This window comes from Hyla sarda, chromosome 4 (genome assembly GCF_029499605.1).
Source record: "Hyla sarda isolate aHylSar1 chromosome 4, aHylSar1.hap1, whole genome shotgun sequence".
Lineage (NCBI taxonomy): Eukaryota > Metazoa > Chordata > Amphibia > Anura > Hylidae > Hyla > Hyla sarda.
This window is the reverse complement of record NC_079192.1, coordinates 291,674,781-291,691,357: the sequence shown is the minus strand read 5'-3', so window position 1 is coordinate 291,691,357 and position 16,577 is coordinate 291,674,781. Positions and strand designations below refer to the sequence as shown.

At 45.7% G+C, this 16,577-nt stretch overlaps 1 protein-coding gene across 1 annotated transcript in view; it reads left to right on the top strand.

Annotated features, from left to right (window-relative positions):
- Nucleotides 1–16,577, top strand: part of CFAP54 (cilia and flagella associated protein 54) — a 395,393-nt gene that overhangs the window by 81,755 nt on the left and 297,061 nt on the right. The window contains exons 16-18 of the mRNA XM_056574483.1: nt 3,796–3,860; nt 8,000–8,128; nt 8,827–8,980. Coding sequence (XP_056430458.1) covers nt 3,796–3,860; nt 8,000–8,128; nt 8,827–8,980 — 348 coding nt within the window. The remainder of the gene's footprint in view (nt 1–3,795; nt 3,861–7,999; nt 8,129–8,826; nt 8,981–16,577) is intronic.

Below are 16,577 nucleotides of genomic sequence, written 5' to 3'. Positions count from 1 at the left end.
GGTGATGAATTTACACAGAGGATAATAAAGGGGGAATGACATGGCACAGGGAGGGGGGATCAAGAGAAAATGATGTCGCACAGAGGGTATGGGGGTGGGATAATTTAGCACGCGGGAATAAGATGGCACGGGGTATAAAGGGGGTGAAATGATACGGGTGGAGGGAGAAGTGGTGATTAAACGGCACTGGGAGATTCTACTGTAATATTGGTTTTTATCATGTTTTATTGGAAATTACACTCATGAGTGAGTACAGTACAGTATTCGGTCATTTAGGAAGAATTTTGAGCCTTTTTCCCAATAAGGGAACTATCTTTCTATAGTGGACATTTTTTTTTTTTTCCCGTGAGTGTCCGCTATTGGGAGACTCTACTGTATATGTATGAAATGAAGTTTTTCTTTTTTAATAAATTTGAAGAAAAATTGTGGAGTATTGAGTGCAGATTCATGTGGAAACCTAAATTTTTGTTTTTGTATTTTAGCACAAGGCTTTAACCCCTTAAGGACGCAGACCTTTTTCACCTTAAGGACTGAGCGCTTTTTCGCAATTCTGACCACCGTCACTTTAAGCATTAATAACTCTAAGATGCTTTCACCGAATATTCTGATTCTGAGTTTGTTTTTTCATGACATATTCTCCTTTATCTTGGTGGTAAATTTTCGTCGTTACTTGCATCCTTTTTTGGTGAAAAATCCCAAAATTTCATGAAAATTTAGAAAATTTTGCATTTTTCTAACTTTGAAGCTCTCTGCTTGTAAGGAAAATTGATATTCCAAATAAATTTTATTTTTATTCACGAATACAATATGTCCACTTTGTTGGCTTCATAAAATAGACATATTTTAACTTTTTGAAAAAATTTGAGAGCTTCAAAGTAGAGCAGCAATTTTCAAAAATGTCATGAAAATAGCAAAATCTGAAGGGACAGATGTTACAGAACTACAACTCCCAGCATGCCTCCAGGGGTGGGCAGAACGGGGGGGGGGGATTTCCATGGCAACCCACTTTCCTGAGCTGCCATTGGTCCGATCATCCCTATTTTCCGGGTGATCGGGTCACCAGAGACCCGATCAGCCCGGAATAGCAGAAAATCGCATGTCTGAATTGAAATGTGATTTTCTGCGATTGCCGACATGGGGGGGGGGTCTCAGGACCCCCCTCGGCGATGTGCCGGGATGCCTGCTGAATGATTCCAGCAGGCATCCCGGTCCGGTCTCCAACCGGCTAGCGGCGGGGACCGGAATTCCCACGGGCGTATGCATACGCCCTACGTCCTTAAGGACTCTGGATGCAGGGCGTATGCACGTCCTTAAGAGATTAAACTCTTGGGGATGAAGGGCGTACCTGTGCCGGTAGTTGTGCCGCTCCCCTTCTATGACGCGCGCTCAGTAGAGGGGTGGTCACGTGGATAATGCCGGACATCACCGATCACTGCATTAACGCTTTAGTCTAAAATGTTAAAAACCACTTCCTAGTTGCTTAGTGGTGCTGATCGGGACCACCGCGGTGAAACCACAGTGTCCTGATTAGCAGAGAGGATGGCGGGGGGGCCCTTACCTGCCTCCTCGCCATCCGATCTGTGCCTCGATGCTACAGTCAGCCATGGCAGGCTGGAGCATCAGAGCCTGATAACACTAACCAGTGCTATGCTATGGCATAGCATTGAACAGTGTATGCAATCTGAAGATTGCATGTAATAGTTCCCTATGGAGAATATAAAACTGTGTAAAATAAAAAAAAATAAAAAAAATAACCCCTTCCCTAATAAACAAATAAAATAAAATAAATATGTTAACAAAAATAAACATATGTGGTATCGCCGCATGCATAAATGTCCATACTATAAAAATGTTACGTTACTTTAACTGCACGATCAATGGCGTGTATGTAAAAAAAAAAAAAAGTCCAGAATTGCGTATTTTTGGTCACTTTGTATACCCCAATAAAATGTATAACAAGTGATCAAAAAGTCCCATCAAAACAAAAATGGTACCTATAAAAACTACAAATCACGGCGCAAAAAATGAGCCCTGACACATAAAAAAGTTATAGGGGTCAGAAGAGGACATTTTTAAGCGTGCTAATTTTCATATAAAAAGTTACAAAATTTTTTAAATGAAGTAAAACAAATCAAATCTTTATATGTTTGGTATCATTTTAATCATACGGACCTACAGAATAAATCTAAGGTGTCATTTTTTACCGAAAAGTGCACTGCGTGGAATTGAAAGCCTGCAGTTACAAAATGGTGTTTTTGTATTTTTTTTTTCAATTGTGCCCCACAAATAATTATTATTTTTTGTTTCGCCATAGATTTTTTGGTAAATGGATTGATGTCATTACAAAGTAAAAATGGTGGAGCAAAAATCAAGCCCTCATATGGGTCTGTAGGTGGAAAATTGAAAGCTTTATGATTTTTACAAGGGGAGGAGGAAAAAACGAAAGTGCTAAGATGAAAATTGGCACGGTCCTTATGCCCTTCAGACGTCACTGAAGCCTGCAAGAGCTGTGCCTCGCCATGCCCCGCACGCACTTCCTGAGTTTGTTCTCTTGTCAGGCCGGGAGGAGACCAAACTAACTATTTGACTTGCTCGGGGAACAGTACACAGTTTTTTCAGTCACATTAAAAAAACATAAAGGTTGAGAATTTTAACAAGTAAATAACAAAGTGTCTTATAATTATATACGGAAAAATATATTAATAGTTTAGTTTGATGACTGGTATTCTTTATTATAATAAGATGTGAAGAAAGTAATACATTCTAAATGCATTGTATATATGTTTCATTTAGGCAGGGTTGATGACCAAAAATATAAATATTATAGTGCCTATCAGTTTGCATTTATTTTGCATATATATATATATATATATATATATATGATACGAGGGGAGAGAAAAAGATGCAGGGGGCACTCCCTGAGAAAGTATATTCACTGATGTGCACCCTCCACCACACCAACAGTGATATACCGACCTTGCAAGTGCCGCACTGGGACCTGTGCAGCCCTAATGTTAGATGAGCTGCAGCTCTCCCACCGGCATCGGACTCCTAAGTAAGAAGCCGATATGCAATGTAGGGAGATTATGTGGGAAAAAGCCGGTACAATGGAGGCGCTGCTCAAGTGGTGAAATTACAGGAATACTCAGGCGGTGCAGGATAACAAATTTTTATTGAAAGTATTGGGCCAACGCGTTTCGGCATCTACTGATGCCTTCCTCAGGTCCACTTAACAGTTCCCAAACTCCATTGGTGTTCAATGTGAGAGAGCTGAATAATGATCCTGTCCGGCGTCTGCACCGCTGCTGGTATCATATGATACCAGCAGCGGTGCAGACGCCGGACAGGATCATTATTCAGCTCTCTCACATTGAACACCAATGGAGTTTGGGAACTGTTAAGTGGACCTGAGGAAGGCATCAGCAGATATATATATATATATATATATATATATATATATATATGTAATATTTTTTAAGAGTGATATTCAATATGTTGTATCACATTAGAATGCTGAAAAATACTGAAAATGTTAGTTTTGTCAGAATTATATATAGCATCTTGATGTAAAGGCATTTTCTTCTCAAAGCAAAGTGGAATGTATTAATAAAAGAATGTGTTGTAATATTATCGTTTTATCCTGAGGGATTATTTTCCAATGCTAATCATAATCCTCTTAATTAGTTTATAAAACTTCCTTTAGCCATAGTTCTGTATTTGCATTTTGCTTATATACTTCCCTCAATAGGATGGAGATTATTAGGAGAAGTAACACATACTTTTCATCTTATTCAGACAGATCACATGAAAAAGTTAATGCAGATGTGCGTACTGGGAGACATAAACCTTTAAGTATGAAGGTGAGCAGATAAATAATTATTGTATTTAGAACACAAAGCTATTGTGTATATAAACTGTGTGTGAAGGAAAGAAATTCATTCATAATTCTGATCTACCTGCTAGCTAGATTCACACTACATTTGAGGTATATGTATGTACTGAATGGTTTAAAAAAAATGTCAAAAATAAAAATAAAAACCATGTATACCAGCATAACAAGAAAAAAAACATAAGAAAAAAAAGATATACAGTTTTATTTTTAACAATCGGTGAGTGGCAGCTGGATCCAACTATTAACATCCAGTTCCATCCTGTTGTGGCATTATATGTTTTATAGGAGTGTTCTTTACAAAAAGTGTATGTTTTTGGTTCCGTTCACACTTCACTTTATGCTTTCTTTGGAGTTATATGTCTAGAGTATTTCGCACTATACTTCTGACTTGAGTATCTAATGTATTTTAGTAAGTAAATTCTCGGCACTCAAAATTGCTTGCACAAAATCTTCACATGTTTATTCCCACACTCAGGAAATTCTCACAAAGTGGTATGCAGAGTGGGGGAGATTCTCAAAGAATTTTGCACCCAAAAAATCAATTTCATGCAAGAATTTTGCTGCGAAAAGTATCGACCAGTATAAGAGCTTTGTGCTGCAATTTATACTGTCCATGGCAGTTTTGTAAAAGTCGGCGTGTCCAAGTATATTGTCTGCTTTACATAATATTTTCAAAGGGGTGAGAGTCCAGTTTACATAAAAAATTTCACACCAGTGTAGAAATCAGAAATTATTGTTTTTGTTTTCTTAGTTTTTTTGGGGAAAAGGTGTTATTTTAGTAATTATTAACCCCTTAAGGACGCAGCCCTTTTTCACCTTTAGGACTGAGCCCTTTTTCGCAATTCTGACCACCGTCACTTTACAAATTAATAACGCGAAAACACTTTTACCGAATATTCTGAGATAGTTTTTTCGTGACATATTCTACTTTATTTTGGTGGTAAATTTTCGGCGTTAATTGCATCCTTTTTTGGTGAAAAATCCCAAAATTTAATGAAAATTTAGAAAATTTTGCATTTTTCTAACTTTGAAGCTCTCTAATTGTAAGGAAAATGGATATTCACAATAAATTTAATTTTTCTTCACAAACACAATATGTCCACTTTATGTTCGCATCATAAAATGGACATATTTTTGCTTTTTGAAAAAATTAGAGGGCTTCAAAGTAGAGCAGCAATTTTCAAAAATGTCATGAAAATTGCTAAATCTGAAGAGACAGATGTTACAGAACTACAACTCCCAGCATGCCTGGACAGTCGAGGCATGCTGAGAGTTGTAGTTTGGCAACATCTGGAGGGCTACTGTTTGGGCACCACTGTAACAGTGGTCTCCAAACTGTGACCCTCCAGATGTTGCAAAACTATAACTCCCAGCATGCCCAGACAGCCTTTGGCTGTCTGGGCATGCTGGGAGTTGCAGTTTGGCCCCCCTAGTGGTTGCCACAGTAAAGATCGATTTACTTTCACTTTCAATTCCCCACCCCCACTGTTGATTCCCTACCTGATCAGGATCCAGCAGGCTCCAGCGAAGATCCCAGGTCCCCAGGCATCTTCTCCTGCAGGTACGGCCTCCATCTTCTTCCCAGAGCCCCTCAACATCCAGGGGCGGGCAGAACGGGGGGTTGCCATGGCAACCCCCTGTCCTGCGCTGCCATTGGTCAGAACTCCGTTCTGAGTAATGGCAGAGGATAGGAGTAGATCGCGGCTTTGCGACCTCACTCCTATCCTTTAGGCTGATCGGGGCTGTTGCTGACAACTCCGATCAGCCCTATTTTCCGGATGATCGGGTCACCAGAGACCCGATCAGCCCAGAATTGGAGAAAATCGCATGTCTGAATTGACATGCGATTTTCTCCGATCGCCGACATGGGGGGGTCTCTGGACCCCCCTGGGCGATGTGCCAGGGTGCCTGCTGAATGATTTCAGCAGGCATCCTGCTCCGGTCCCCAACCGGCTAGTGGTGGGGACCGGATTTCCCACGGGCGTATGGATGCGCCCTCGGTCCTTAAGGACTCGGAATGCAGGGCGTATCCATACGCCCTGCGTCCTGAAGAAGTTAAAAAAAAAAGAAATAATTATTATTGAAAAATGTTATAAAAAAAAGATTCTTTTTTTCTTTGGTCAATGCACCTGCACCCACATTTAAGCTTAGAAATGTTTTATTTATACAGTTATCGCTTGTCTGGGCACTAGTTACCATGGAATATTTTGTGAGATGTTTCCGCCAAAATTTTCTGGGATGTAAAATTTGGTACAAAAATCTGCAATTTTGGCGCCCAATTGCAGATTTTGTCGCAGAAAAATCCAATATGGCTGCAAAAATTATTTTTGCTGCGAAAAAAAACTAAAGTGGCGCGAAAATGAATTTTCACATATTTTCATGTTTTCCAAGCAGCACAAAAGACCTTTGAAAATATGAGGAGAAAAAAAAAAGGTGTGAATAATATGGCTGGAACGGAAATTACAGTAGTTTTTGAGAATCTCCCCCAATCTGTTTCAACTATTGGTAAAGCGAGTTCTGTGTTCCACTTTGGGAGAATTCCCTCAATTTGTGAATAAACACATGAAAATTTTGTGCACATAGTTTTAAATGCTAAGAATTTTTACTTACCTGTGGATTATCGGATCTCCGTGCACCACGTTAGTAGGAGCGCCAACCTAATCTGCAGTGCATCTAAAGTATTTTGAACTCTATTGGTTTTGCTTACTGTCTCCCTCTGTGTTTCTTTGGGTCTCCAACTTCCCTGAGTGGTGGTAGAGTTATATGATATAAAGGGGTTATCCAGCCAAAGACATCTTATCCCCTATCCGTGATGGCAGGGGGCCCGCCGCTGGGACCCCCCGCGATCTCCGTGCAGCATCCACTTTCTATGCGAGGTTAGGTCTCCAGTCTCAGGAAGCTCTTTGTTTCCTGCACTGGGGACGTGACGTAACGCCACGCCCCCTTGTGACGTCATGTCAAGCTGTGGCAGAAAGGGGGTAAAAGAAAGATATGAGAAATGAATCAGAATAGAAGTTTAGATCTATTAAAGGTAAAAAAAAAAAAAAAAGTATAAATAAAGCTGTATTATTGGGCAGACATTGTGTTTTTTGTACCCTATGAAAGTTCTGCATTGACTTTCTTATTCAGGACTAAAACATTTATGACTATGCCCTCACTGTATTATTAAATTGTTGAGGTTCTCTGCTACTGCTTAAAGGGGTACTCCGGTGCTTAAACATCTTATCCCCGATCTTGCACGCGGCACCCCATTTGTAATCAGTCCCCGGAGCGTGTTCGCTCTGGGTCTGATTACGGGCGATCACAGGGCGGGGGGCCCAGCCCCGTGTGATGTCACGCCTCAATGCAAGCCTACGGGAGGGGGCGTGACAGCTATCACACCCCCTCCCGTAGGCTTGCATTGAGGGGCGGAGCGTGACATCACACGGGGGCGCAGGCGTGACGTCACACGCCGCCCACCCTGTGATTGCCCTTTAATCAGACCCGGAACGAACACGCTCCGGGGACTGATTACAAACGGGGTGCCGCGTGCAAGATCACGGGGGTCCCCAGCGGTGGGACTCCCGCGGTCAGGCATCTTATCCCCTATCCTTTGGATAGGGGATAAGATGTCTAAGCACCGGAGAACCCCTTTAAGGAGAGCCTTCCTTTTAGAAGTTACAGCAGTGTGGATCATCTTATTTGTCTCCCCAGTCTTTATTGCTATAGCATTTTTTTATTTTATATCTTCTATACACCTGTATTGTCTATTATTATGTTCATTTTAAAAACTACTAAGTTCCTCTGAAAAAGTTTATATTACATTGAACCTTTCTACATAGTTTTCTTTCTTTTTTATTATATTTTATTTGAGTGCCTTATGCAGTTGGGACAAATAGCTCCATTAATCTTATTGAATTGGGAATGGAAAGCCGGGAGCCTAGGTAATTTAATTTATTACATGGGCCACACAGAAATTAATTTTGCAATTCTGTTATAGTAAAATGAATTTGTCAATTGTTGGGTGAGAATTTATCAGAAAATTTCTTAGGAGAAAATGTTTTGTATTAAAATAGGTCAGGTAAAGATTATCTTTCATCCTTATGTGGCATATTATTTTTCTTGTAGAAAACCCCTCTGACACAGCTGTCTTTTGCATATGAAACCCTAGACAAGGCAGTTAGGGGATTATCTGTATCCCGATCTGAAGGCATTAGACATCATGAGGAATCATTATTTGACCACTACATCAGAATGGTAAGACCGAAGAAGTACAATTTGATAAACTTGTAGTTATGTGAAACAATGGACTGTAGAATGTTTCTTTGAGGAAAAATCCCAGTATAGAATTCTGTGATAGGGTAGCGTCACACGTGCTGTATTTTTCTGCGTATTGGCTCCTTCATATTTTCCTATCCATTAAAGTCAATTTGCAGCAAAGTACGCAACAAAATACGGCACATGTGACCCTACCCATATTCTCCTTAGAGGGGCTGTTTGTAAGTTTTCCATAATCTAGGGCTTTTTGTACCAGGGCCTCACCAGTCACAACATGGTAAAGCTTCATTCCAATTGTTGTAGTTCATCCTAGAATTTCGTAAGTAAAGCAAAGTGTTGTAGCACTCACCGTTGCAGAGTTGCCATACTTTATTAAAATCAGGAAATCAGGTCACGTGTTTGCGCATGTTCACTGCCACTCCATTAACTCAATGCTGGTGATCGGTGGTCATATGTAGGGACCCAGGGTTTTGGTGAAGGTTCTGCTTATTTCTAGATGTTGGACGAGTTTAACAGAAAGCCATATATTATTTAGACTTCTTGCTTACTGAATCTTTAATGTTTTGTGTATTTTGGTTAAGTCCTCATTTCATGTTTGTTAGGCTTATAAACCAATTAAAATGTAGTGACACAAATGAATACTAATCTATTATCTATATTTTTGTGCTTTCTTTTAGCTGGGTGCAAAGAGACAACATGTAGAAAACACACTTAAAGTGCAAAGCAGTTCTTCCAAACCACTTGTAAATAATGCGATGATGATGGATTTGCAGCTTGAGCTAATTGTAGCCCAGCTTCGGGTGTCAATCAAAATCCTCCGTCAAGTAAAAGGTAGGAGATGTGCTTGTGCTATATCTGTCTAAAATACAGAACTGCTATGACATTCATAGCAAAAGGAAGAGTTTGATACATTTGTAAAGAAGTTAATTATATCAACTTTAGACTTTAGCTCTAAAACAGGTTTGAGGGGGTGTGGTTTGCATGGCTGACTGAGAGGACATGCGAGCGCTGAGCTCCTGCCATCCTGAGCACCATCCTTACAATATCTCTGCCATCCTGCTATTTTAAGGCTCCAGTCCCACTTGGCGGGACCCCCACCACCCCGGGGTCTCCTGTGGTGCCCCCATTGTGACCGTCGGTGGAGTTTGAGGTGCGCCTCGAGGCCTGTGGTGTGCTAGGCCACAGAGCCTGGGACTCTCCGTGACCTATCCGGCCTGCTTCCTCCCTTTGCGGTGTTCCTGAAGGAGACTGGGGACGTCCTTACCTGCTCCGACGCCTTGCTAGGGTGGCTCCTGGTGTCCGTTCCCGGCGGGGGAAGCTGGTGGGGTCGGCGATCTGGCCTGCCGCGCTGCCCGGCCTTCATCCTGCAGGACCCGTCTCGGCTTCCGGTCTGGTCTGTGGCTGGCGGGGAACGACGGCCTGTGTGAGGAAGCGGAGGCGGCCGGCCCTGTCTCTTCTGCAGTCTCCGGTGGAGAGAGCGGTGCGGAGTTGAGAAGAGGAGTAGCTGCACCGCTGTCGGAGCTGCGGGGGCTCTTGCCGGAGTCCCTGCGAATATAGTGAGTACAGCTCTGTACTGGGGGGGGGGGAGCGGGACTGACTGCTGCCTCGGGAGTACGGGTGGAGAGACTCCCAGAACACTTGTGCTGTTGAACCTGCAGAGGTCCACTGATCTATTGGAGGGACTGCTGGAGCCACCTCACTGGACTGTCACTGTGATTTGGGGGAGCCCCCCCCTTGCCCCCTTTGCCATATTTGTGTTGCTGGACTGTTCTCCCTGTTTCCTGTGTACTCCCCCACCCCCCTGCTGGTGACATTGTCTGTTTATTAAGCTGCTGCTTAGTTGGTGGACTATCCGGTTGGACAGACCTCAGTGACGCCTGTTCTACCATATTGTGTGCTTTTACTATTACATTGCCTGGACTTTGTTATGGGTCGGAGAAATAAGGAGGGAGCAGGCCCCTCACAGCAGGGGGCCGGTGGGTCCTCTTCGTCTGGGACTAAGATGACGTTACAGCAGGAAGTGGCGGCTAAGCTGGAGAAATTTGCACTGAGGCGACAACCCCCTGATTCACCTGCTCACTAAGAGGCCCCTCTTCCTATGGTAGATATGGGGACCCCCATGGACCCTATGGAGGACTATGATACTTTTCTGCAGGCTTCTGTGGCGGAATCACATGTATCGCTGCCTGGTACCCCTCCTGATTTGTTTGGGCTGGTGGCTGCTGCCCCTACTGCGCCTGCAGTTGAACCTACTATGGCTACAGTATTTGCGGAAATACAGAGGTGCAACTCTACCCTCTCCCAACTGACTGCTCAGGTGCGCAGTCTTAATGCGCCATGATTTGCAAAAGGTGGCGGAGCGCACCTCTGCAGTGGAGGGACGAGTTAGTGATGTGGAGGATACAGTGGTTCCTTTGGTCCGGGACTCTACTAGACACAGTCAGGACATAGCCATGCTCAAAGCTAAAGCAGATGATCTGGAAAATCGTCTGCGTCAAAACAATGTGAGGACTGCCTGAAAAGTGTGAGGGTCGCTCTCCTACGGAGTACATGGAAAATTGGCTCAAGGAGGTGTTTGGAGCTGCCAATCTGACCCCTCTCTTTGCTGTGGAGAGGGCCGATCGAGTTCCCATGCGACCGCTTCCTCCTGGTGGTCCGCCGAGATCTATGCTGGTGAAACTCCTTCATTACCGTGACAGGGACCTGGTGCTTAAACTGGCTAGGGAGCAACAGCCGGTAACCGTGGACAACCATGTTATATCCTTCTTTCCGGATTTCTCGGCGGAGGTGCAGAAGAAACACGCCTCCTTTATGGCTGTTAAAAAGAGACTGCGCTCCCTGGATATTCAATATTCTATGCTATACCCTGCAAGGCTGAGGGTGGTTGCTTTAGGAACCACCCATTTCTTTGACGGAGTGGATGCTGCGGTCCGGTGGCTAGACACGCATGAAGTTCAGCTGCGCCAGAGGGCCCGTAGGGGCTCACCAGAACCCGCCCCGGATTGATCATATCTTGAACTGGCTAACGTGGCACTTGTGTGAACTGCTGATGTTGTTGGTTTTTCTTCCTTGAACTGCCACTCTCTGCGGGGGGGTGGATGCTGAAGTTGGGGTGGTGGGGTTGGGGGGGGGATTTGTTTAGTGGCTCTATACTTCATACTGTCTGGTAATGCTTGTGTTCATCTTGTGGGGGTGGGGGGGGGGGGGGGTCTGTTGGGTTGGGATGTATTGCCATAAGTTCAAATGAGATATGTTAACATATGACTATTTGCATGAGTGCTCTGGCTGCATGTTAATGCTTGGCTGGCTGGCTGACTGGATGCAATATGCCCTCAACCTGGTCCCAGTATCCTGGTATGCTTTCTGGTTCTGTTTGAAGTGTGGTAGTGGCCGTTGTGGGTATGTTTGCGCTCCTAGATGCCGTGAGCCACGGCGCATAGAGAAGATGTGTTGGTATGTGAGTTTTGGGTGTTGGTTTGATGTTATTTGTTTGTTTGTCTGGTTTTCCGTCTCTCCCTCCGCTACTGGCTGCTCTACGAGACTGCTCCCTTTGAGAGTGCACATGTACTCCTTGAGTATGTTTCTTGTTTTTGGGGTTGTTACTTGTTACTGGTTGCATGATGGCGGTCTTTAATTTTATAGGATGGAATGTTAGGGGGTTGGGAGATGTTTCCAAAAGATATGCTGTTTTTAATGCGGTGAGACACTTTCAGCCGGCTGTCTTATGTCTCACTGAGACTCATTTGACGGGGGACACCACTGAGGTTCTTCATAGGGCCTGGGTGGGTCACTCGTTCCATTCTACATTCTCTTCTCATGCTAGAGGGGTCAGTTTATTGATCCATAAATCTATCCCGTTTAATGTCCTCTCCTCTAGCATTGACCCGGAGGGTAGATATGTTTGCCTGCTGGCGGAGGTGTCTCGCCGTATCGTGATCATTGTGGGTGTGTACATCCCTCCCCCTTATAGCAGTAGAGTCATGCATTGGGTTTTCTCTGTAATTTCGGGTTTCCCTGTGGCCCCTATCCTTATCTGTGGTGACTTCAATCAGGTCCTAGATGCTTCGGTGGATAGGTTCTGGGGACTGCAGCCCCCCCCCCCCCCCCCTTCTAGGCCGACTGGACTTGCTACCTCACTGTCTGAGGTTGACCTATTTGACTTGGCGCTGTCGCAATCCTTCTGAACTGCAGTACTCTTGTCACTCTACTACGCATGGAACCCTTTCTAGAATTGACTTGGCGATAGGTGACGGGGACATGGCTAGGATGGTTAGACATATAGAATATTTGGCTAGAGGGCTCTCGGATCATTCCCCCATCAGGCTTACACTTGACTTTACTGACGGTGCTGGAGGGGTGCGCCCCTTGTGGAGACTGAACCCGTTCTGGCTACAGGTGTTGACTACTGTGGAGATTATTTCTGCTGAAATCCGGGACTTTCTTGCCCTGAATGTGGGTTTGGCTTCGGTCTCTACAGTGTGGGACTCCCTAAAGGCTTATCTACGTGGACTGTTCATACGGGACATTAGAATTCATAAATCTCTCACTAAGGAAAAGGGCGAGAAGTTGAGAAAGGCGGTGGTTGGAGCTGAGAATGTGTATGTTTCGGCCCCCTCCCCGGGGACTGAGACTGCCTGGTTGAGGGCCCAGAGTGACTATAAAACGTACCTGGAGGAGGCGGCAAAACATAAGCGTTTTTTTGTTAAGCAACGTTATTTTGAAAGTGGTGAAAGTACTGGTAAACTGTTAGCCTCCATTGCCAGGGCACAGCAGGGGATGTCGTTTATTCATTGCCTACGGGATGAACAAGGTCATGAGTTCACTGATGAATGAATGCTGGCTTTCTATAGGGACGATTATTCATCTTGAGCATCCTGCACTGAGGAGGCATTGGAGGCGTATGTACGTGGGGCTAGGTTGCCTTCCCTTACTCTGGAGCAGAGGGGCGAGCTGGACTCGCCCATCTCTCTGGAGGAACTAGAACAAGCCTTAAAGGAGTAGTCCAGTGGTGACTCGACTACCGCTGACTCGACTACCCGCAACAGATGTGGCAGTAATACACCAGAAAATTTTTTATACACCTCACTCGGGAGGCCATCAGGGCCGGGGGCCTTCTCGTTATTAGTGTCTTTTAAAGGAGTAGTCCAGTGGTGACTCAGTGGTGAACAACTTATCCCCTATCCTAAGGATAGGGGATAAGTTGCAGATCACGGGGGGTCCGACCCCTGGGGCCCCCCGCGATCTCCTGTACGGAGCCCCGACAGCCCGCGGGAAGGGGGCGTGTCGACCTCCGCACGAAGCGGCGGCCGACACGCCCCCTCAATACAACTCAATGGCAGAGCCGAAGCGCTGACTTCGGCAATCTCCGGCTCTGCCATTGAGATGTATTGAGGGGGCGTGTCGGCCGCCGCCTCGTAGTAGTTTTTCACCACTGGGGTAGTCCAGTGGTGAAAAACTTATCCCCTATCCTAAGGATAGGGGATAAGTTTGAGATCGCGGGGGGTCCGACCGCTGGGGCCCCCTGCGATCTCTCTGTACGAGGGCCAGGCTCTCCGGCCAGATAGCGGGTGTCGACCCCCGCACGAAGCGGCGGCCGACACGCCCCCTCAATACATCTCAATGGCAGAGCCGGAGATTGCCGAAGGCAGCGCTTCGGCTCTGCCATAGAGTTGTATTGAGGGGGCGTGTCGGCCGCCGCTTCGTGCGGAGGTCGACACGCCTCCTTCCCGCGGGCTGTCGGGGCTCCGTACAGGAGATCGCGGGGGGCCCCAGCGGTCGGACCCCCCGCGATCTGCAACTTATCCCCTATCCTTAGGATTGGGGATAAGTTATTCACCACTGAGTCACCACTGGACTACTCCTTTAAAAGACGCTAATAACGAGAAGGCCCCCGGCCCTGATGGTCTCCCGAGTGAGGTGTATAAAATTTTTTCTGGTGTATTACTGCCACATCTGTTGCGGGTAGTCGAGTCAGCGGTTTTAGAGGGCTTCTTGCCACGCTCCATGATGGAAGCGATAGTAGTTCTTATCCCAAAACCAGGAAAGGATCCCCTATGTGCAGGCTCCTATAGACCGATCTCCCTTTTATGTGCAGATGTGAAGCTGCTGGCTCCGTAGCTTGCTAATAGATTGGCGGGGGTCATACTCTCTCTGATTCATGGGGACCAGACCGGATTTATGCCTGGCAAGTCTACGGTGGACAACATTAGGAGGGTGTATCTTAATTTACAGATGTCTCAGGAGGGTACGGGGGCACGCTCAGTCTTTTCATTAGACGCTGCCAAAGCATTTGATAGTGTTGAATGGAATTATTTGTCGGGGGTAAAGGGCCATGGGATTTGGGGATAGGTTCCTCTCCTATGTTAAACTTCTCTACCAAAGTCCGGTAGCCCGTCTCAGGGTAAATGGTAAGATTTCACCCTCATTTGCTCTACAGAGAGGTACCCGGCAGGGGTGCCCCTTGTCGCCCCTACTTTTTGCTATAGCCATCGAACCCCTGGCTTGTCTTTTACGGAGGTCACCGGATGTCTCAGGGTTTAGGTATGGGACTATAGAGGAACGAGTGGCCCTATATGCAGATGATATGTTATTGTTTATGGGGGACACAGCACGCTCACTGGCCCCAGTTATGTCTCTTATTGCGGACTTTGGGTCCTTCTCAGGGCTCCTCATTAATTGGGATAAGTCGGTCTTGATGCCTCTTGATCCTTTGCCAGATATCACTCAAATTGCTATTTCCAAAATACAAGTGGTCTCTAGTTTTAAGTACTTAGGGGTTAATATTACTCCCTACATACATGACTTTGTTCCTTGCAATCTCCTCCCCCTTCTAGACAGGAGTTCTCAAAAAGTGTCGGTGTGGTGTAAGCTCCCAATCTCGGTAGTAGGTCGTACTAATCTAGCTAAAATGGTCCTTATGCCTCAGCTATTGTATATCCTGCAGAATTCTCCGGTTTGGATTGCGATGGCTCACTTTCAGAGGATTCAACGAGTTTTCAGACAGTTGGTTTGGGGGGGCGAGACTGCCAGGATTAGGCTAGAAACGTTACAGAGGGGGTAAATTAGCGGGAGGACTTGCTCTACCGAATCCGTGGTTATACTATATTGCATCACAACTGCATCAGGTGAGAGGGTGGGCTGCACTATCTACATTGGGTCCTATAGGTCGGCTGTTTATGCTTAAGCACGGGGGCAGAATACCTCTACATATCTTGGAGATTGGGGCTCTTACCAGACCTTCGGACTCCTCCCCCACGACTCGCTTGTTGTGTAAGCTTTGGGGTCATGCGAAAAAACTGCAGGGCATACCTGGTTATCTTACCTGCACCCCGCTGTGGCATAACCCTGGCTTACCTGTTTTAAATTCTTTTGTTGATGCTGAGTTCTGGGGGAGGAGGGGACTCTGTGAACTGGGTCAATTAGCTGATCAGGGGGTGGTTCGGCCCTTTGAAGACTTGCGGGTGGAGTTTGCCCTACCACGCTCCTCCTTTTACCAGTATTTACAACTCCATCATGCCTATGAGTCTCAGAATCGGATGGGACAGTTAACTGTACATTCTAATGGGGTGTTAGAATCAGTTGTACGGAAGCGAGAATCGGCTGGGGTGATTTCCGGGCTATATGGGGAGTTACTTTCCTTTTATCATGCGGGCTTCCCTTTAACGGTTAGATCCAAATGGGAGAGAGACCTTGGGATTCTGACTGACGAGGAGTGGAGTATTGTACTGGCGCTTACCCCCTTTCTGTCGGTGTCTGAATCTTACCATCTGTCTCAACTGTTTTTTATACACAGAGTGTATAAGACTCCACTTTTCCTCCACAGAATTGGGGTGCGGTCTGACTCTACCTGCCCGAGGTGTGGCGAGGTGGAGGCACACCTTGTACATATGATGTGGTCGTGTCCTTGTTTGACTACATATTGGACTGGGGTGCTACAGCTCATTAGATTGGTCTATGGAATAACTATATCTAGGGACCCCAGGAAATGTCTGCTTGGGTTGATAGGATGTAGTCGGGAGCCTTCAATGGTGGAGATAGGGATTCTGAGAATTTTTTATCAGGCCAGGAAGCTGATGGAGCGCAATTTTGGATCAGATCCTCTCCTCCGGAGGTGGCTTATCTCATCACGCGGATAACGCATGTGGCTCGGTTGGAAAAAGGAATCTATGTCAAATGCAAAGCGGAGAAAAAATTTGATGGTATCTGGGGTCCCTGGGTACAGAGGTTTGATCCCCCTGTGAGGGCCACTTAAAGGGAGGTATGCCGTTGGTATGTAGTTATGTGCTGTGGGGATGGCTTGTGAGCTGTGGCGGTGGTGACTTGTGGATGTGCTTGCCCTCGTGCTATGTGTGGAGGTTGGAGTTTGTGTGACCTGATGGAAACTGGCTGGTGGTGTGCTGCTGCATGGGTATAGGAGTGTGAGCTTTAC